Genomic DNA, 21,678 nt, shown 5'->3' with positions numbered 1-21,678 from the left:
ATTAGATTAGGAGTTTTTTTAGTTTATTGATTTGATCTTTTTATTAGTTTTGGTTAGAGTTAATTCCTTGGGTCTGTTTTGAGTTAAAATCTGAAGAGATCATGAGTCTTGATTATATTTTGGAAATTTTATTTCATGAATTGAATGGATGGCTGCATAATTATTCTGATTAAATGAGTGTTTCCATGAGTTACATTGGGGGATTGATTGTTTGTTGAGATTCTTTGCAGGTTTCAGGTGCTTTTTATGGTCAATGATGATAATTGAAGGCTAAGTTAAGAGCCATGATGTTAGGAAAAGAGAGAATTACAAAATTGAAGGAGAATCATATGAGCCACGCATGTGTGCCATGGATGCCATGCATGCACATGCGTGGCAATACTGTACGAAGAAAAGAAGAAAAATCTGAAGCCCACGCATGTGCTCCACTAGGCTATGCACATGCGTGCTGAACCTAACATAACCCACGCATGTGCGCCACTAGGCCACACACTTGCATGGTGAACCTGCTCTGATGGCATCAATTTGGCGTTTTGGCCACCCATGTGCGTGTAGGAGGTCACGCACATGCATGGATTGTCGTTGGAAACTCTATAAATAGAGATTTTGTCATTTCTTATAGGAGATATGGGGGAAGGAACTTAGAACCATTTTCTACACCTAATCAGGAGGTTCTCTAGAGCTTAAAGGCTTGCTTGGTGAAGAGGAAGGTTGAGCCCTTAGAGGTGGGTGCTTGAGCATCATGGAGGAAGGTGACAGCTCCTCCGGAAGGCCATGTCTCCAATCTACCTTGGGCTTCATCTTTCCTCTTTTTCCTTCTATGTAGGTTGTTTTTGTTTCTGTGATGTTTTTTTTATAAGTCAATGAATTGAATAACTAGGAGTATAAGGGGTACTCCAACCGATGGTACAAACAAAGAGAAAACCCAGCCAACAAACAAGCTGCAATTAGTCTTACAAGAGAAAAGCCATCAAAGGGGCTAACAGTAAAGGAAAAAGACTAGTTACTGTCAAAAATTGAGTAGCATCTAAATTGCTAAAACAGACCAGCTCAATGTCTCTTTGATAGCACAACAACCCTACAAAATCAAATTACTCTTCTTTCTCATATCCACTATAAAATAGTCACCAATTTCGATGTTGCTGTTTTTGTGATGTAATTTGATTCACTCTTGTTCAATATACTTCTATACAATTATTATCATGGAGTTTATTTGTTTGGAGTTCCTTTCCATGCTTAATGCTTCTTTTGGTTGATTGGTGTTATAAGAGCTTCAATGATTCATAAACATATTGGAAGATTGATATGGATTGTTGTATGCTTAGTTCATAGAAAGGGGAGAGACATTTATATCTTAGGTTTGTTAATTCTCTTTGTGTTTCATGTATCAATTTCCCCTTCAATGATTTCTATGGCTTACATGACAATTAGAAAGTTGGTGTGAGTTAAGTAAATGAGAGGAACCACCTTTTGCATTAGTTATCCGAGGAAATGTTTGTATTTGGGTAGGGTTGAAGTTTTCTTGTGACAATGAGAGACATTAACCTTTAGGTAATAATATCATGAGTTGAGAATGAGGTCTGAACCGAGTGACAATTGGGATACTCACCGCTAAGATAGGATTATCAAGCTAGGAGATAAAATGATCTTATGAGTGACAGTCTTAGATTTCATCCACCTGAACATGAACTTCTTGGGATAGGAACAAAGCTTTAGGTATGTCTCATCGAGTAGGTTTAGATTATAATGCTCATTTTGTGATTACTAGAACTTACGGAATTAACGCTAGGATTTCAACGGGTAGGTTTACCTAGCTAAGATATTAGTAGGTGAATAGCTCTTATAGACATCTTGAATGTAAAATCCATCTTGTAAGAGTATAATGGTTGAGAACAAGTTGTGGATCAAGTGAAATCACTTCCTAGGTATGCTTTCTTCTTTCACATCTATCATGTTATCTTTATTGTTTTTTCTCATTTAAATAATTATCATCTTTGACTGCTCATCTAATATCTAACTAGTGAGATTAGTACGTAGCAACACAATTTCTATGGAGGCTGCATAACCCGATACTATACTACGATTGAGTCTTGAAAGAGATTTAATAATAGTTAGTGGAGGAACCTTCTTTTCATCAAAATCCCTTTCATCATTGGTCATCGTGAATTAAGCATTTTAGTCCCTTTTGTACGTACATCTCTTGCCGTGAATTCTCACCGCACCACCGTACCCTCACATTTATTCACACCCTCATGCCTCACAGCGGTTTGAAGGAAGAATCTCTCTAATAAGATTTTGGAAAAACTGAAAAATATAATCAAAAATTAATAAAATTATTGATTTGAAGCCATTTGGAATTCTAATTAGTTTAGTACTTTAATTTAATTTATGCAGTTGGCACATGTTTTTCGTTTATCTTATCTACATTTCTTCCCTTTAATCAAATCATCAACCAACCCGGCCGCATGTGTGTTTCTTTTCTCTTTCACGTATAGTATTGCGCTTTCTTATGACATTGCTCTTCAATATTAGCTGGTACCGTATAGATCTGAAATAGGTAGGTAACATGTCTTCATTACACAAGTCATTTTCAACGCAGGAACTCTGTCTTTAGTGCATTAGCATTATAATTAGTACTGTCAGAGTTGCTTAATTAGAATACTCACGAAGTTTCATCTTACAATTTTCCACTTAGAAACAGTTAATTTTCTTAATTTTTTATCAATTTCCTTGAGGTTTGAAAATTACATTAAGTGAATAAGTTTTTTTTAACAAATTATTCTTCATACACATTATTCAGAGATCAAACTCTCAACTAAATATTTAAAAAGTGAAGTTATTCATTAACTGTATTTGATCTTTTTGTTTTTTATATATAATTGCCTTTTGATATACAGCCAAACGTTAAATACTAATACAATAATAATTACAATTACATCAAGTAAACCTCCTGATTCATGTATCAATTCGCTAAAGTCTTTTTCTCATAGTCGACACAATTAACATCCCTTCCTTGCAATGATAAATCTGATCCCAATAGTGTACCAGACACACCTCCAAATTTCACAAAATTTTGGCCACGTATTATACATGCTCGTGACTAATGATTTTACCTTGTCCTGTTGTCCAAATATACAGGAACTAGACAGAGACTTGGAAATGTAAAAGCAATAGGAGAAGAATAAAATGACATCAAGACATTCTCCTTATTTGAACAATTAGGCTAGTATTAGACAATGTTCGTTTTCAATGATATAAAAAATGTCATTACTTCATTGGAAGCACCTCTCAATGATAATCCATATATCCTAAACCAACCAATATGTCTATTCCAAGTGTCTTAGGTTCTTATGCATATCACATGAGATGGGGGAAATTAAAAGAAATTAGTTAAGGGAAAGGGAATCAGGGATCTAGAAGCTACTAATCCAATGTACGTTTAATCAATTCATGCATACATCAACTATTCAAATTAGTCATCTCTATTCCATGTGACCACCTACAATACGAAAATAGTGATATATATTATTATATATTTGAATAGGTGAAGTGTTAATTTTTAGTTAACAGGTTAATTATATGGAGCCAGATCACCACCCCGAGAGGCCAAATCCCCCAAAAGCTTGATTTCTAGATTTTCAAAAAGCAATGCCATTACCAGTCATCATGCTAATCTCAACTGAAAAAAGTTGGGATATAATCTATCTGCAGATTAAAAATAAACTATAATTTACATGGAGATAAATGATTCAGAAATGATGCTAACAAATATGAAAATGATATACACTCGATGGTTTTTAACCGTCATTAATATCTTTGACGGTTAAAAATTATAATTACGATGTACATTTTTTTTTATAAATAATTAGATGTATATTGATTGCATATCTATCTATTTGGGGGAAGTCGACCAAGACTACCCAAAAAGGGGTAGGGAGTGAGAAGAATGGAGAGAGCTTGGATGATGCCTTGAACTGGAACAATGAGGTGAGAGATCCGAACGTCAAAACCAAGCCTGGAAAGGAGTCCTGCAAAGGCACTCCCATGCATAAGTTAGTGTTTGAAGTAGGGTTGAGAAATCTCTAATTGTAGAACTAGAAAAACCTACCGTGGCTCCGGTTGAGGAGCCTTTTATACTTGGCTTATTAAGGAGTTGGGGTAGCTTCAGGCAAGGTCATGAATGCCTTGGCCCTAGGAGGTTTTCCCACCGTCAGATCTCTCTGAGGTCTCCCTGCTGTCCTCAGAAATCCAAGGGCCTGAATCAGTGGCCAGATCTCGAGCCTCGTTCCTAACCTTTTGTGCTGGGGCATAATGTCAGTGATGGGATGGCTTTGACCCGCAACCTATCCCCAAGTGTTAATAACCATGTATAATGTAATCGACCCTCTTGTGTCCGGGTTAGCTTGGTCGTCTCGTTGCGCTAGTCGGTGAGTGGGCTATTCGGGGGAGTGTGGTCGTCTATTTCGTCCCCCAAAATAGTCTGCGTCTGGCCAAGCTTGACTGTCGCGTTTTGACGGTCAGGTGAGTGGGTTGTCCGGGCTGGGAAGGAGTCGTTTATTCCGACTCTCAGAACAACAGACTCCCAATTTTGCTCCACTAGGAAAGTGGAGCTTGAATTAAGGAGGTGTCTGTCCGTGTTCTCGCCGGTTCCCAAAACACCACCGTACTGTATCGGAATTGTGAGAATAATTTAGTTTAATAAACAAGTATTGTAAAATTGTTTAGGCAACAAATTACGTGTCGAGAAAACCAAAGAGAGAAAAAGGATAAAGACACGTGTACGGCAGAAATCTTGTCTCGTACGAATCAGAGTCTCAACACACTACGATAATGGATGGAACAGTGACACGTGCCATGAAGATTTTAACCTTTGCTTTGAACGTACAACCCCCGCTGGTGTTGCCACGAAGTCAGAAGAAAACTAAAAACTCCAAAGAAAAAGACGACGTAACGGGTTACTATGTTTTTTCATGGTGCATGTGGCTTGATCTTATTGGTTAATGCTTGACTAGTGAAAATTCGTGTCCCTTGGGAACCGATTTGATTGGACAGGAAATGTTTTAATTATATTAAAAATATTGAGAACTTTGAATAATGATAATTGATAATGAGATGAATGGGAATTTTTATTTTATTTTTTTTATTTTGTCAAAAGGAAAATATTCGAAATGAAGAATGAAAGATGGGCACGATGTGTTGTTACTGTAGGTGACACTGACCTAACCTAACCCTATCGTTCTCATGGGCCAATGTGTTGGCTTCAACTAGCGGCTTATGAGGTTCACGGCTTCAGCTGTTTGTGGAATTTGGATTCTTCCTAGAGTTGGGGAAAAATTGCAGTTACATCTCTCACCATCCATTTTATTTTAACTTACATTTTGATGTATATTTAACATCCTTATCCTAAGCTCTAGGGTCCTGATCTCAATTGTGTAAGTTCACTTTGGTCAACTTGGATCATCTAGGATGTGTTTTATATTACTATTAAGATAAATATGATGAGATGAATAACATCAATCACCCCAGCACAGTATAAGCCAAGTGCTTTTTTGTTGTTGATGTTGGCGCTTTAGTTTGTTTTCTTAAATTTAATTTTTTTTTGGAATTTCTTTCTCTAGTTGGTATTCTTCGTGGATTCTTCACCAGTGATACTTATGAAGACACTTTAAATCACCCTAGGTAAACTTGGGTTAAATCACCCCTTGATGAATTGTTTCAATAATATTGTAACATGTGTTTTTATAAATTCCAACTCATTTAGTTATTCTTTTCAAATAATTTATTTACAAAATCAACCAATCAATTATGATAATATCATAAAAACTCCTCCCCCTCCCCCCAAAAAAAAAGATAACCCTAAATTATAATCCCTTGGTTCTTCTTCGTCTTCTTCATGGCTTTTAAGTACTGTAACTCGGTTTCTCAAAAAAAAAAAGGTACTGCAACTCTAATCCTCTAACATTTATTGTTAGAGTTCAAGGTGCCCACTAGGGTGGACCATTTTATTTTTGGTCCACCGGTGCACCAGGGATAAATTTGACTTTGCACAAAGGGTAATTTAGACTTTATTCTTTTTTCTCCCTCTTCCTCCCACTTTCTTCACCCTCCTTACACAGGCCCCTCTTTTTTTTTTTTTTGTTCAAACACAGACTCTTTTCATCAGACTTTATCCCACGAATTGATTGTTGCTTTCATGTTAAACCATGGTAAGTCAAGTAAAGTGTTTGACTATGACAAGCTTCTCCCTCTTCCTCCGCTGCTCTCCCATCCCTTCCTCTCTTCTCACTTGGGTTCCATCAAAACCACCATGGCTGTCGTTGGGAGAAAACTCAAAAATGAGACCCAGAAAATCAAAAGCTAGCACAAATCTATCACCCTCTTCTCTTCAAAAGTTAAAATCAAAAGTGCCAAAAATCAAAAGATCACAGATCTGTCTTCCATCCTTTCTTCTGATTCTTTTTCTTCTTCCATCTTCTCTTTGCTAGCACAGATCAATGCATGTCATGTCTCTATTTTTTATGGGTTTTAACTAAAAAAGATTCAATCTTTCTTCTCCCTTGTTGTTGTTTCTGGGTTTTTGAGTTTCGTCTTTCTTATTCAATGCATTGCCTTTGTTTTTCAACCAAGAATGTTCATTTTTTCTTCTCTGGTTTCTATTTCTGGGTTTTGTAATAGGAAGACGGAAGTGTTGCAAATTAAAGAGGGTATGGAGGTGAAGGTGGGAAGGTAGAGGGTGCTGGAGACAGAAACGCCGGCGAGGTTGAAGGTAGTGATACGGCCGGCGAGGTTGAAGATCATACGGCCGGCGATGGAGCAAGAAACGTCGGAGCTAGGAGAAGGATGTGCCAGAGCTGGGAGAAGAAGAACCAGTAAGATGAGGAGAGTTCTAGGGTTGTCAATTTATGTTTTTGCCCTTTTGCTATCCAACAAATCCTAACCATCTAATAAAAGAATATTTCAAGATTCTCAGATCTAACGGTGTTTAATCATGGTGCACCGGTGGACCAAAAAAAAACTGGTCCGCCCTAGTGGGCACCAGAGTTCAATTGTTAATTTGTTATCAATGTTGACATGTTGTCAAGTATGAACCTGCAATGAGATCCTTGGTTGAATACAGGGTCGCCTAATTATAAGCAGATGATCGATAAAAACATGATTTTATACCCACCTTCAATAAAAAGAAAAAAAAATTATGAACATAGCATCATCCAATTACACGCATATGGCAAAAACATGATTCATACTGCAAAGATGCCAAGGAGAATAGCGAACAAAGAAGACCCAAGTGTAGACGAAGGGGTTACAATTTAGAGGTTTTCTGTTTTTGGAAAAGGATTTCAATGTTATTATCCTAATTGATTGGTTCACTGTGCAAATACATTATTTAATAAAATGAATACTATAAAAATAAAAAGTAAAAATAACAATTAAATGAGTTGGAATTTTTAAAACACATGTTACAATATTATTTGAACAACTAAGTTTGGGTGATTTAACCCAATTTTTATCATGAGTTATTTAGACAACCTCGGGTTATGATTATGTTTGTACTTGAATTTATTTTGCGTCCCTTTATGTAGGCGAAGATTGGACCGTAACTGGTCCAGTCATCGTTGTCCAGTTTCCAAGGCGCAACATGGTTCGTGGCTAGCTAGCGGTTGGTTCTTCTGTGCCGAACGTCCTTCCTACAGGTAGATAAAGATTTGTGCTCTACAATAGTTCTTCCTTGTCCTCGAGCACCATGTTTTTCATTGGGCAACAGGTCAGTTTCCCTAAAATATTTGAGCTGGCAACACATTGAGGGAAGTTACTAGGAATCTTTTTGTGATCTCACAGAGGGTGTTGATGTTGGGTTTTGCACAAGTGCTCGTTCACATATACATAATTGTGTCTCAGCCACATGGCTGTAGGTCGATTGTCAGAGTCTCGACCTCAACCACATGGCTATAAGTCGACTGACTGAGTTATGTCTCGGCCTCAACCACTTTGTGTGATGCAGAAGTGGACACTGGAACACAATTAATAATGGTTAGTGGTTGCCAGTGTCTAAACTTACTCTAAATTATGGCTATATTTGATAACACATACCCAATACGTTAATTGAAAATTGAAAAAATTAAAGAGTTGAAAATTTATAAGCTAAGTGAAACTGAAAGCTAAAAACTAATTGAATGAAACAAACAAATTCAACAAAACTAATTGTTTAATAAGCTCACGAGTACCAAAAGCATAAGTTAGTGAAGGCAAATTCAACACATGAATCATGTTTTGCTCTGCTGAAGCTGCCAGTAAAGTAATTAATAAAACTTGACAAAATGAACCACAATTTCTTAATGTAAAATACTATTTCTGCATCATCTCTTTATATATCATGTACAAAGTACAAACTACTAATTGCCTGATATACAGTGAACAAAGCTGGTACCAATAACATTAATAAATTGATAAATATCCTCCCACTAGGTGTTAAACCTAGGGTTGCACATGGGTCGGGTTCGATGTATTTTCAGGCTAATCAGGACCCGAACCGATCATAATTATTTGGGTTAGGTTGGGTTGAATTTTGTGAATTTTCACCTACGAACTCGAACCAACCCAATCCGACAATCTTCGGGTTGGTTTGGATGGATTGATTGGATCTTTATATTAAGATAAAAATAAATCTGAAATATTGAAAAATATTAAAAAACAAGTACTTCAAGTCTCTAACATGCGATTACATCATTAGTTAATAACTACCGTCTACACACATCTATACAACAACACATAACTAAATAAGTACTTCAAGTTTTTAAATATGACAAGTAATTACAAACAACTTAGTTTTCAAGTCTCCTAAAAATCACTCAAATAATAGGATCTAAGTCTCCATAAATTACATACCCTATTAGTAGGTTAGGTAAAAATTAAAATTATTAAAAATATATATTAAATAATATATTATTATTACATGATTGAATTTCGGGTTGGGTTAGATGGATTATTATGAAATCTGATATCCGATCCAAAGATGATTGGATTCTAATAAAATTCATCCGGTGGACCCGTTAGCCCAATCCAACCTGCATTTTTACCATTGGATCGGATTGGGTTGGATGGATTTATTGGGTTGACCCGGCCTATGTGCACCCCTAGTTAAAATAGCACAAACTAAAGTTTAGTGAAGAACGTGATTCATGTAACTACAGAGCTTATCATGACAAAACCCTCAAGTTCAAAGGATGATGACAGTGATAATGACCAAATGAATATCAAATGTTGCATTCTCACCTATATAATCATTATAATTGTGATTAAGTAATTGAAATAATCAAGATCATGATGAGATCACACAGTAAGATAGTGTGTAAATTACAATTGAACCATGAAGCAAGCCACACAAGCCAAGCCAACAAACATGGCTCAATTGGCAATGTTTATCTCAAAAGCTAACCAAAAAAAGTTGAATAGGTAATATTCACAAGGCACAGGTGGAAGAACAATGTATGTTAACAGGACCAATGAGTTTTGGATATAAAGCCAGCAATTGGGAACTTCATTCTGACCACCATCATAGGAAACTCCAATAAGCTAAGGCCAATTGATACATGCATATCACAAAGGCACACACTTCCAAAACAACAAATCCTCTGTCACCAACAACTTCACCTATAAATACCCCCTTTAAGTCTCACTGTGAATCCCTCACAAGATGTTGAACACTATGGAATATACTTACTCAGCTGAAGAAACTGCAGATGCTGAAACTTACACCACTAGCAGCTCAACTCAACCAGTTTCCATGAGAAAGAAGAGAAACAAAAACGCAAGAAGGTTCAGTGATGAACAGATCAAATCATTGGAGTCTATGTTTGAGTCAGAGTCAAGGCTTGAACCTAGAAAGAAGTTGCAATTGGCAAGAGAGCTTGGATTGCAGCCAAGACAGGTTGCAATTTGGTTTCAGAACAAGAGAGCTAGGTGGAAATCAAAGCAACTTGAGCGAGAATACAGCATGCTTAGCTCCAATTACAACAATTTGGCTTCCAAGTATGAAGCACTAAAGAAGGAGAAGCAAACATTACTAATACAGGTAAACAATCACATAGTACTTACAATTTACAATACAAATTTGTTGTTAAGATCATAGTTTAGCATACAGTTATGTATTAGAAGATTGTTTCTTATTGTAATTTTGATATTCAACAGTTGCAGAAGCTGAGTGATTTAATGAAAACGCCATTAGAGAAAAGTGAGAGTTCTACACAAGGTAAAGCAGCAAACAGCATGGACAGTGAATCAGAAAATGGAGCAACCATCAAATGTGAGCCTGAAGTGAAGCCAAGCCTATCAATGGAAAGATCAGAACATGTACTTGGTGTTCTTTCAGATGATGACACCAGCACTAAGGTGGAGTACATTGGCCTGGAAGATGATGAACATGGCCTTCTGAATTTTGCTGATCAAGCAGATGGCTCATTGACATCACCAGAAGATTGGGGCGGTTTTGGCTCCAATGATTTCTTAGGCCACTCAAGCAGTGATTATCAATGGTGGGACTTCTGGTCCTAAAATGAAACATAACATTCAAAATTGCTTCGAATTTGGATTTCCTACAGTTGAGTTCCCCCTAAATTCATAACGGTTAGAGCTCCATAGCCGTTTGACCATAATCGGACGACTCATATTTAAAGAAATCAGTAGTACATCTAATGTCGGAGTTTTAAATCTATCCATATAATGTTAATCGGACGACTATTGAGTATTGAGCCCTGACTGAAGTGAATTTAGGAAAATTCAACTGCAGCGAATGTAAGCATTATATGATGTTACAACCATTCTCTTGTTGAAGAAGGTGGCAGGGTAAGATGAAGGGAAATAGGAGAGGGGACATTTATTTTCTGTACACACTCATTAGTTTGTAGGAAATGAGTTTACTTGTTCTTGTCTCTTCAAAAGGAGTTCCATCTCTAGGCTTCAGGTGATGACCAAAACTCTGCTAATGAATTGCAATGTGCTACTGCATTGAGTTCAGATGAAACCAAAAGTCCAAAACTGCAGAATTGCATCACCAAAAGGAGATAGGATACTAGAGAAATAAGGATGCCAAGGAGGCAAGAAATTGTAAACTAAAATCTAAAATAAACGGTGAGCATGAAAGAGATCAAGAATCCTTCACAATTGGCATGTGATTAACCTATCAGAGCTATACACACCCATTGGAAATACAAATAATCCATAGTTGGTAAATGGTAATCAATTAGTTTAGTAATTACTTTTTAAGAATTTGCTTCTTTAATGCACATAATGCTTTGTTTGGAAATATGAAAATTCACACCTCATATGATCCTAGAAAGTTGCAAATGCTCATTAACCAGGATTATATACATATACATCAGTAAACAAACTTGATTTTTTGAAAACATCATGAAGCACAATATTAGATAATACTAGCTAAAGAAAAATATCTTATAGCAAAGGTGTATGTATGGCTGTACCACAAATTCCATAAATTTCTGTGGAAGGCCAAATTATTCGAACACTTAGTTTGCCTGTCCAGTTTGGTGCTCCAAAATCTTAATTGATGTCTCTTGGTTTTAAAGAGTTCCTAGTCTCATGTACAATAATCTCTTGGCTCTTAAATATAGCACTTGCCTCATTCATAAAATTGGCAGTGCTAAGAGTTTATTGACAAACAACCTCTTCAAAATTGGATTTTACACCACATTGCCCATAAACTTATCTTTCTTATTGACGGACACTGTTGACAAATTTGACAATGGAGTATTTTGGTATTGCTCTGGGGGATGCACTTGTCGATTTTGCCTCCCTTAACCTCCGCAAGAGAAATTTGGATGGTTTCTTCAAGTAAGATAGTAGTTGTTGGACTAGATTATTTTGTGGTTTCTTCATCCATTTTTTCCTCCTCCACAAGTGGTTTTGGAACTGGCTCTGGCACAGATACTTGCTCTTGTTGAGCACAGGCTGCAGCTGCCTTCTCCCTTCGTCTCCTTCTCTTTTAGTTTGCTCGATTCCACATTGTTGTCCTACTGTCTCCATATTAAATAACAAAGTACTAGGAGCAATTGTACCTCACATAACCCATTAGAAAAAAAGGATGAAAACGAAAGTCACAAAATCAATAGTAAAAATAAAAATGGTAGCTCTCAATCAATAGATTGAATAATTCGAAAACCATGAATTCAATTCAAATGGAGCAAACATAATTAAGTATCGTTCTTACTCCTAAGAAAACGGCAACCCTAATCGATCTTCTCACAAATTCGCTTATAAAAAAAAATCCTCACCCAAATTCCTAATTCCTACTAATTCTCCAATTGAACTAGAATTAGTGTGATGCTCAGAGGCCTTTTGAACATTCAACATAGAGTGAAGACACAATGAAAGAAGAAAACTCATATACTAGAGCAAAATATTATGAATATAGTAGTGACCAGCTCCATTATTCATCCCCTAGTACAAGAAACATCCTTTACTTTTTATAAATATTCTAAACACGTTATAGAAATATGAGGAAAGGAAGTTTAATTTTGTGGTTCTCTCTATGAAGAGTAGAAATAGCATGAAATCAACAGAAGTTAATAAGCAAAGCCTTGAGTATTGTTAGTGAAATTTGTCTTTGTACTTGTCGACATCGAAGAGAATAAGACTTTTTCTCTCCACATGGTTGGCTGCGTTTATAAATGGTTTTAAAGGTTCAACATACCACGTGACGCTGGACTATTAAAAGAGAGAATAAATGTTGTATGATCCAAGTTTTTTTAAATTCCTGTTCTGGTAAATTTATGGAAGCCTGTAGTTTGTACCTTGTTTAGTTTATCTGAAGTGAAGTGTGATATCAGTTGGCTGATGTTGAGAACTTATGGAAAGTCGTTCTGTTATCTTCTTATGCAGCACTTTATTTATATATGATGTTTTAACTCTTGCCTGTCTCAACATTTTTAGCAAGCACAGAGATCCTCAAGAGAATACTTCTAGAAGTTAGTTTTGGTATCCTCACCTAATTATCATTTAGAGTGCGAGTTTTGCACAACGGTAAAGTTACTCTCATGACCTTTATGGTCACAGATTCGTTCAAGTCCCGTGCTTTTGACCCGCGTCGTGTATAACAGAAGCTTTATAGCATCATGTTTGCTGTTAGATTCACAAAGTGAGTCGGCCGCTCCCAAGATTTGACTTAAAATTTTTACTGTTTAGGTTTCTTGTTTATAGTTAAACTTTTTTTTGGTACATTTGTTTACAGTTAAACTAATACTCTTAATAATTTCCTTTCACCCTGAGTTAATTTGCTTTTCTCTATAATCCTGTGTTTGCCTTGTAGAAGAAGAAATAATCACCAGCCTATCATTTATAGTAATTTAGTAGTATGTGTTGTATCAAAATATTGTAGCTGCTTAATCAAAAAAAATATTGTAGACTGTATCCTGTTTTTAGTCGACATACCAAGTAGTAAGTGTGTAGACAAAAAATAAATATCAGCCCTGGACTGCGTGGGCTGTCCCAACCAAACAAGGTGGTAGCCCGAGTAGGCCCAAACAGAGCTTGGACCGAAAAAGAGTAGGCCAGACTGGGCCTGCTGCTGTGTTTGGATGGGGTAATTTAACTATATTAATGTTACTTTTATCAAACTTACTTAACTATATTAAAGTTATATTTATCGTAACTCTCGGTGATTGGAAGAAAGTAAAAAAAAAAACATATATATATATATATATATATATATTAATGCTACTTTTATCAAACTTACTTAACTATATTAAAGTTATATTTATCGTAACTCGGTGATTGGAAGTAGTGACGGAACTAGAAATTTTAGGAAGCCTAGGCAAATTTTATGATTAAGTCCCTAAACTATATATATATATATATATATATATATATATATATATATATTAATGTTACTTTTATCAAACTTACTTAACTATATTAAAGTTATATTTATCGTAACTCGGTGATTAGAAGTAGTGACGAAACTAGAAATTTTAGGAAGCCTAGGCAAATTTTATGATTAAGTCCCTAAACTTTGTCTTTCCTTATAAATTTGTCTTTTCTCTATTTTTTTTGGATCAAAAAAAACCTACCTAGTCCAAAGAAATTTTCATTTTTTTTTCTTTGAGCCAGGGCATTGGACCTACCAAGCCCTGTGGTAGGTCCGCCCATGATTGGAAGAAAGTAAATATATATATATAATGGTCCGCCCCGTCGTTCATAAGTATGCTGACCATTAGGTAAATAATTAGTCTCACAGCTACTGGCTTTGAGATAACTTCGCCAAGACAAAAAAAAAAAAGTTACTTTTATTACTTTCAAAATCAACTTACTTTAAAAACTTAATTTTATTAAACTTTATACTAGTAATATTTAATAGATGATGCAATGAGAATTGTGCTAAGTGTATAAAAAACCAACTTAGCATCATTTAACAAATCATAACTCAAACTTGTTGATATCTGAAGTGCTTTAATTAGTATAGCATGAGTTTATAGAAATATTAATTTAGAGTTAATTTTTTTAAAATTATAAAGGAATAATTATTAACTCTCTAAATTATACTATATTTTTAGATATTCTTATGAAATGTAACAAAAAATAAAGATATTATTATGAAAAGTGTAAGTTGATTTATGTTTTATTACACGAATAAAAATTACTTTTAATTTCCTCTCCTATCTATAAATTTTTTTTTTCTAAAAGCTAATCAAAATAGCTTTTTTTTTTGCTTTTCTTGTCTTTAGTTTCGTAATCAAAATAGCTTATTCAAATAACTTGTTTTCAATTTTTTTAGATAAAAAAATATTTTAAAAAGCAGAGATAAACAAAAGGTTAGAAAAATAACTTTTTAACCAAAAAGTGACTTTTTAAAAGGAAAAATCTGAATCAAACACACTAAGAGTGGTTTAACAATGATACAATTAGATGGATTTATATATCCTACCCTCGTTTAGTGTATCATTCTTTGTTTAACCAATAAAATTTTGTCATTTCAATTAAAACAACCACAAATATGACTATTATAATTTTACATGAGTCGCATTTAAATGACATGCAATAATTTTATTAGTAGACACGAAAGACAACACCAATCCGGAACGAAGCATGCATTATGATTCTAAATAATAGAACATTGTTTACGACATATTAGTAACAATATTTTATACTTTATCCAACTATAAAAAATATATATAAATATGTGTTCGTGTATGGGGCGGTTAGGTATCATACTCACTTTTTTTTACGTGTTTTATTCATGTCCAATTTCACACCCATATAGTGAGTTTTTACCCTACTCGTAACTAGTATTTTTTCGAGTACCTTGTGGGTCAAATTGCAATCCCTAGGCTAGTCAATCTCTACTTTATTGAGTGATTGAAATATTAAACACGTTTACCTCGTCAAAAATAACTTTTACTTGGTTAATTTTTCTGGTCCATTGCTTTTTCGAATTAATTACTATTATCCTAGGAATCGAATCATTGTTCGTATGAATGGCCCAATTCATATTTAAAGGGATTGGGCTAATATTTTTACTTTTGCCTTTTGAATTGAATTTGGAAGAGCATGGGCTTATGATTCGGCCTACCTACGCAGGGCAATTATACCTACGCTAGGTTATTGTAGCCACCCATTCAATGGGCCTATTAAAATTGATCTTCGTGGACGGTATTGATCTCTCTTTTTTCTGAAATGGTATGATTTTTCATCAAATATTGCGTTCCTTATCGTCAAATATTGGATAGATACTTATAATAAAATATCGAAGAAAAGTATATTAAATAAAAATTAAATATGTTTCATATCTTAAAGTATATATATAAATATTTAATACTTTTCCATACAGTAATTGAAAGGATTATTTATATCAAAATAAATAATAATTGAAAGGATTTTTTTTTCACTGTTCAATTTTTTTTTTTTAATTTTTTCAGTGTTAATTAGGCAAAGTGAATCACCATTTTGGTCCCTAAGAAAGTAGACGCTGGTCATATTAGTCCCTAGAGATCATTAATGGTTAAAAAAATCCCTGTAAGTGTTGACGTCGGTCATAGTAGTCCCTATCTACGTTTGATAGTTAGTCACTGGATCGGAAAGTGCCAATGTGTCACGTTATGTGTCACGTATGTTTCAATTTAGTCCCCGACGTTATCAATTTAGTCCCTAGTTAATTAAATTTAATTAAAATAATGAGTTAAAAAAACAAAAAAATAGAAAATCCAAACTAAATTTAATTAAAATTATGAATTACAAAAAATAAAAAATTAACAAGATCATTATCTTCTTACAACAGATCATTATCTTCTTGCTCATCATCGGGAATTGAGTTTGGTGCCCCACCCCTTAGGCTTTGCACCCCACTTTATTAAATACGGAATTTAAAGTTCCGTATCAATACGGAAAATAAAATTCCGTATCTGTTTTAGTATATAATGAGTGGTTGAAAATGTGACACGCATGCTTAAATACAGTACGGAATTTTAAGTTCCGTATTCAATAGAGAGAATACGGAATTTTAAATTCCGTATTTGATAAAGTGGGGTGCCAAGCCCCATAGGTGGGGTGCCAAACCCAACTCCCCTCATCATCTTCATCTCAACAACAACAACACCACAACAACTCTCACCCCCACTTAAAAAAAAAACACCAAATTAATTAACATTAAAAACAATAGAAAACAATGGTTTTGGTTCTAAGCCAAAGTATGGATGCTGCAATTTCGCCCTCCACTGTTTGATCTATCACAGATATGCGTAAACAATAGCCAAAAAAACCCTGAAACCACAACTCTTCCTCCTCTCCCTGCTCATACTCCTACTTCCCCCACATTTCATCCCCATCCAGCTCCTTCGTTCTCCCTGTCTAGCATCGATTTGAACCCAAAACCCCCTGAAACACCAGAATCGATTCAAAAATCCCAGAAACGACAACATTGATTTGAAAACCCAAAAACACTAATTTAAAAGGTGGCGATGACGCTGAACGGAGGGAGGCCCAGAACGGTGAACGGTGGTCGAAGGTTCTAGATCGAGCAAAGAGGATGTGAAATGTGGTCGAAGGTTCCAGATCTGATTGTAGTTCCCATGGACTTAGGTGGCGATGGCTGCTTTTTCAGATGATGGGGGTGTTTGAGAGTGGGAGAGGATGAGGGATTTTTACAAAGGGGGTGGTGGTGAGGAGAGGTGAAAGAGAAGGAGAAGGAATTTCTTTCCACATGATGAGGCATTTTCAATTTTCTGGGTCAAGAGATTCAAGTGCGAACAAGTTGGTGTTCTCACTTAATTTTCACAAATTTGGAGTAAATTTAGGTCTTAATTTAATGTGGTGTTAAGTTTCCAGTTATATTAGGTTAATGATTTTGATGATAGTGAAATTTGTCATAGTAAAAATGATGATTGTGACGGTGAAGTATGTGATGATGAAGATGATAACATGATAGTAAACAATGATAGTTTAATGTTAATTGATTTGAGATTTTTTTTTAAGTGGGGGGTGGGGGTTGTTGTGGGTGGTGTTGTTGAAAGGAAGATGGCGTTGAAGATGATGAGGAAGAAGAATGATCTGATCTTTTGTAATTAAGTTTTTTATCAGATTTTTTTAATTATTTGGTTTTTATTTTATTTTTTTAATTCATAATTTTAATTAGGATTTTTTTAACTATAATTAAATTTAATTATCTGTTAGGGACTAAATTGATAATGTCGGGGACCAAATTGAAACCCACGTGGCACATAACTTGACACATGGACATTTTCCGTCCCAGGGACTAACGGTCGAATATAGATAGGTACTACTATGACCGACGTCAACACACTTAGGAATTTTTTAAACCATTTCTGAGTTCAAGGGACTACTATGACCGACACTTACTTTCTCAAGGACCAAATTGGCGATTCACTCTAATTAGGCATCTCATCGCCAATAACTGTGAGATCAATTTCTCGCAGCACATTAAATGATAGGACACTGAGCAATAAGTTTTTCCACATATTTATAAAGAGACGAAACCAGAAAAATAAGATTACTTGGGTGAAATAATTGGGAATAAAGTAATTAAACCAACAATGGTTAACTAGAGGAGACCGTATAAAAATTTTAAGAGCACAAATAACGTATAAATACTATTTTATTTAAAAAAAAAAAACTATTGAGAGCAATTACCCCATTATAAGTATACCTGGGTCCATACCTGCATGTATATATGCATGTGCTAAAGCCCAAACATGTACACGACACAGAAACTAACCCTACTACTATCGACCACACAAAAAACCCTAGTAAGTACGAAGTACGAACATAATTAAGTAGCAAAAACAATCAGAAAGAAAAACAAGTACATCAAATTCTATAATTTGATTTGACCAAAAAAAAAATTTCTATTATTTGCTAACTTTAAACAAGTTCATTTCAATATATGTAGCATTATCCATGAGATATGTATATCTAATCGAAAAGATTTTAATAATATGTGTATTATTATCCGCCATATTGCATTTTTCATCACCGACATCATAAATTACAAAAAAAAGAGAAGAAAAGTCAAATTCCGGTGATGTATGAGAAAAATTTATAAACAAGGAGAATATATATTTATGAAGTTTTATAATTAAGATATATACAAGCCTTTAAATCCAAATTAATCAACTTAATCCATAAAGTGTTAGTCTAGTAATAAGTAAGTTCACCTCTATAAGGATGTGAGTATAAAGTTTGATTCTCAAAAAAATATTTTTTGGAAAAACATGCAACTGATTCCTGAACAGAAATGACGATGATATCCTTCAAAAGAAAAAAAATTGATATAATCAAGTTAAGGTTTTTAATTGATTTTTGATTCATAGTTGACTATAGACGTGTTTGGCAATACCAAATGCTGTCTACCCAAAATGAAACTAGATTGTATCCGGAGGAGAGACAAGTTGAGAGATTACATTTACATTTTGTTCAAACTCTAGATGGGACAGATTTATATTTAATTTGAATTATAGGTCCCTCGATGGCTCCATTCACTTAATTTGGTCTAAAAAAACTATGTTTAAATAATTTCCATGTTATTTCCATGCCTTCCACCCTCTTGTTAATTACTTTTGCTGAACAATTCCAACTTCAATTTCAATGGAACACAATCAGTCAACCTTAATAAAAGAGAAGATAATGTTTCATACGCATGCAGAACATTTTTGGTGGATGATAGTTGCAACTAGCGAAGGTAATCATCAAGAAATTAATTGCACATAGAAGGACCATTTTACTTTTTATTATTGCTCAAAAGGAAGTTAGTGTTTATAAGTTTCTGATCAAAAGTTAGTCGCAATGTTATTATCTGTCTGAATTAAGTAATTTAATTGAGAGACTCTCTGCTTTTTATTTTCTAGTTTTTAATTGTTGGAAGCTTAGTTAGTTGCTTCTGCCTTATGCAACATCTATTTATCTCGCTTTTGCCTCTAGATCTCTTGGTGAACAAAAGAAGAAAGAGTAAATTACAGTACTGACTACACTATTTTTAACTTGACTCCTCTACTTTTAACTATGCTCTTATGAAATTAAATTAATTCTTTTGTAAAGTCTAGAGTGTACTTCAACTATTTAAATTTTTGTGACAGAATATCAGAATCTGCCACAAAATTCATGACCAATGAATAATAGAAAGGAAATTAATGACAAATTTTACAGAATAACATTTTTCGTCGCAAATATCATCACTAACATAAATCATTCTAAAAAGCGATAATTTTTTTTCATCTCTAAAATCATCACTAATACAGGCAAATTTTAAGAATCATTTTAAACTTAGCGATAAATTTTAGAGATGAAATAAAATTTGTCTCTAATATTGACATTCTTATGACAAAGTTCTCAATTTGTAATTGTATGAAATTTGTTACAAAAATATTCCTCTATAAAATCCTTCACTTACTTTTTAAGTTTTTTTTTTGAACTCTAACTTTTTTATTATTATTCATTTAACAATTTTAGTCAGAAATTTTGTATTAAATCATGATAATGAACCACAAACACATAGTAGACACAAAAGTAGTCAGAATGTTGACTTACTTTAATTGTATTTATATTATGGGGCTGCGAATTAATTGAGTACTTAATTAATTTCCAACTAATGAACATTTTTTTGGTACATCGGAAAGATAAATTGCGCCGCATAGGAATCGATTCCTGGACCCCCTACCCAATCTATATGTCCTCAAACTACTACCACTTGAGCTGAACATTAAACATTGCTTTATGGCCATAAAAATTATAATATAAAGAAAAGAAAAGAATGAAATATGCTTTCTTACAAATTGACTGAGTGGAAGAATGTGTGTGTGTGTTTCACAGGAAAATTGACCATTCCATTAAAGGTGAGATGACATATTTGGCTGCTTGCAACACTAAAGACCAAATCTACATGCAGATCACACTCTATCTTTGGACTTCAAATAAGATTCAAGATCCTTAATTACAGTGACTTATGGCTTTGGCCTCTTCCTTTTCCATTTCAACTTCAATGGTCTTTTCTTACCATGCATGCCACCCGCCCTTTCCTTTTCTCTACACTTTTATCACTCATACTTTATTTTCAATTTTGGTTAGGAATTTCAGTCGGTTTCATTAGACCATGTACAATGGTCTGTTGAAACTGATGTTGAATGTTGTTGAAACATGTTTAGCCCTTGCATTGGTCTGTTGAATGTTGTTGAAGTTGGGAAAATGTTGAAACCGTTCAACATTGTTGAGAAGAGCATCCGGAGCCACGTGGCAGTTCCGGATTGGAGAACGCTAGGCGCGTGCAGGACACGCGCCGACAACGCGCGTGGCGTGTCAGTGGGAGAGGAGAGAGAAGACCGAGTGGGTGAGGATGGGACGCGTGGCAGCGTCCCATTGGCCAGCCGGATTTTTTTTTTTAAAAAACTTTAAACTGAATTATCTTGTTGAAATTTTTTTTTTTTTTTTTTTTTACCAAAATTCATAACTTTTTTTTCTCTATAAATAGAGACTTGGTTTGATAGATTTGGACACAGAAAAAAAAACCAAGTTTTTCCCCATCTTTATTATCTCTCTCACCATCTTATTATCCTTCTATTAGCATTTGTTTTGAAATGGATCCCAACAATCACCATTACAACACCCAGAATTCTTCAAGCTACCCAATTTCCAACCAAAATCCCAACAACTATGAAGATCCAAATCAATTTTCTTACCCACGTCCTCAAAATCCCACCAATTATCAAGTTCCACAGCAATTCTCCAACCAACGTCCTCAAAATCCAAACTATTTTCAAGTCCCACATCAATTCTCCAACCAACATCCTCAAAATCCAAACTATTATCCAGATCCAAATCAGTATTCGAACCAGTCATCATTTGTTCCAAACTTTCATCCATCTTATGGATCTGTGAGATATCCATCTCAAACACCCCAGTCTAGTGGTTATATGCCAATGGTTCGTGCAAATTTTCCTAGTGTTGATGGACCGGAATTTCCGGAATTTTCAACACAAGTCAATCTTGGTGACGGGTCAGCTGATAATGAAGTCAATGAAGTCACTCCTAAGAGCAAAAAAACGCATGCACCCGCATGGAACACTGCACAAAATATGGTGCTAATTAGTGGGTGGATTAACTGTGGAACAAGCAGTGTTGTGGGGAAAAACCAGAAAGTTTGCAAATGCTTCGTGATGGAAGATGATT

At 34.7% G+C, this 21,678-nt stretch overlaps 1 protein-coding gene across 1 annotated transcript; it reads left to right on the top strand.

Moving 5' to 3' along the window:
• The first annotated feature begins 9,483 nt into the window (after window positions 1-9,483).
• LOC130746316 (homeobox-leucine zipper protein ATHB-12-like) lies at window positions 9,484-11,232 on the top strand. Its single transcript, XM_057598897.1, has 2 exons — window positions 9,484-10,069; window positions 10,186-11,232. The coding sequence occupies exons 1-2, from the start codon at window positions 9,692-9,694 to the stop codon at window positions 10,546-10,548; spliced, it is 741 nt and encodes a 246-aa protein (XP_057454880.1). The 5' UTR covers window positions 9,484-9,691; the 3' UTR covers window positions 10,549-11,232.
• Window positions 11,233-21,678: the final 10,446 nt, after the last annotated feature.

Source organism: Lotus japonicus, chromosome 3 (genome assembly GCF_012489685.1).
Source record: "Lotus japonicus ecotype B-129 chromosome 3, LjGifu_v1.2".
NCBI lineage: Eukaryota > Viridiplantae > Streptophyta > Magnoliopsida > Fabales > Fabaceae > Lotus > Lotus japonicus.
The sequence above is the reverse complement of the archived record's forward strand: the minus strand, read 5'-3'. Positions and strand labels throughout refer to the sequence as shown.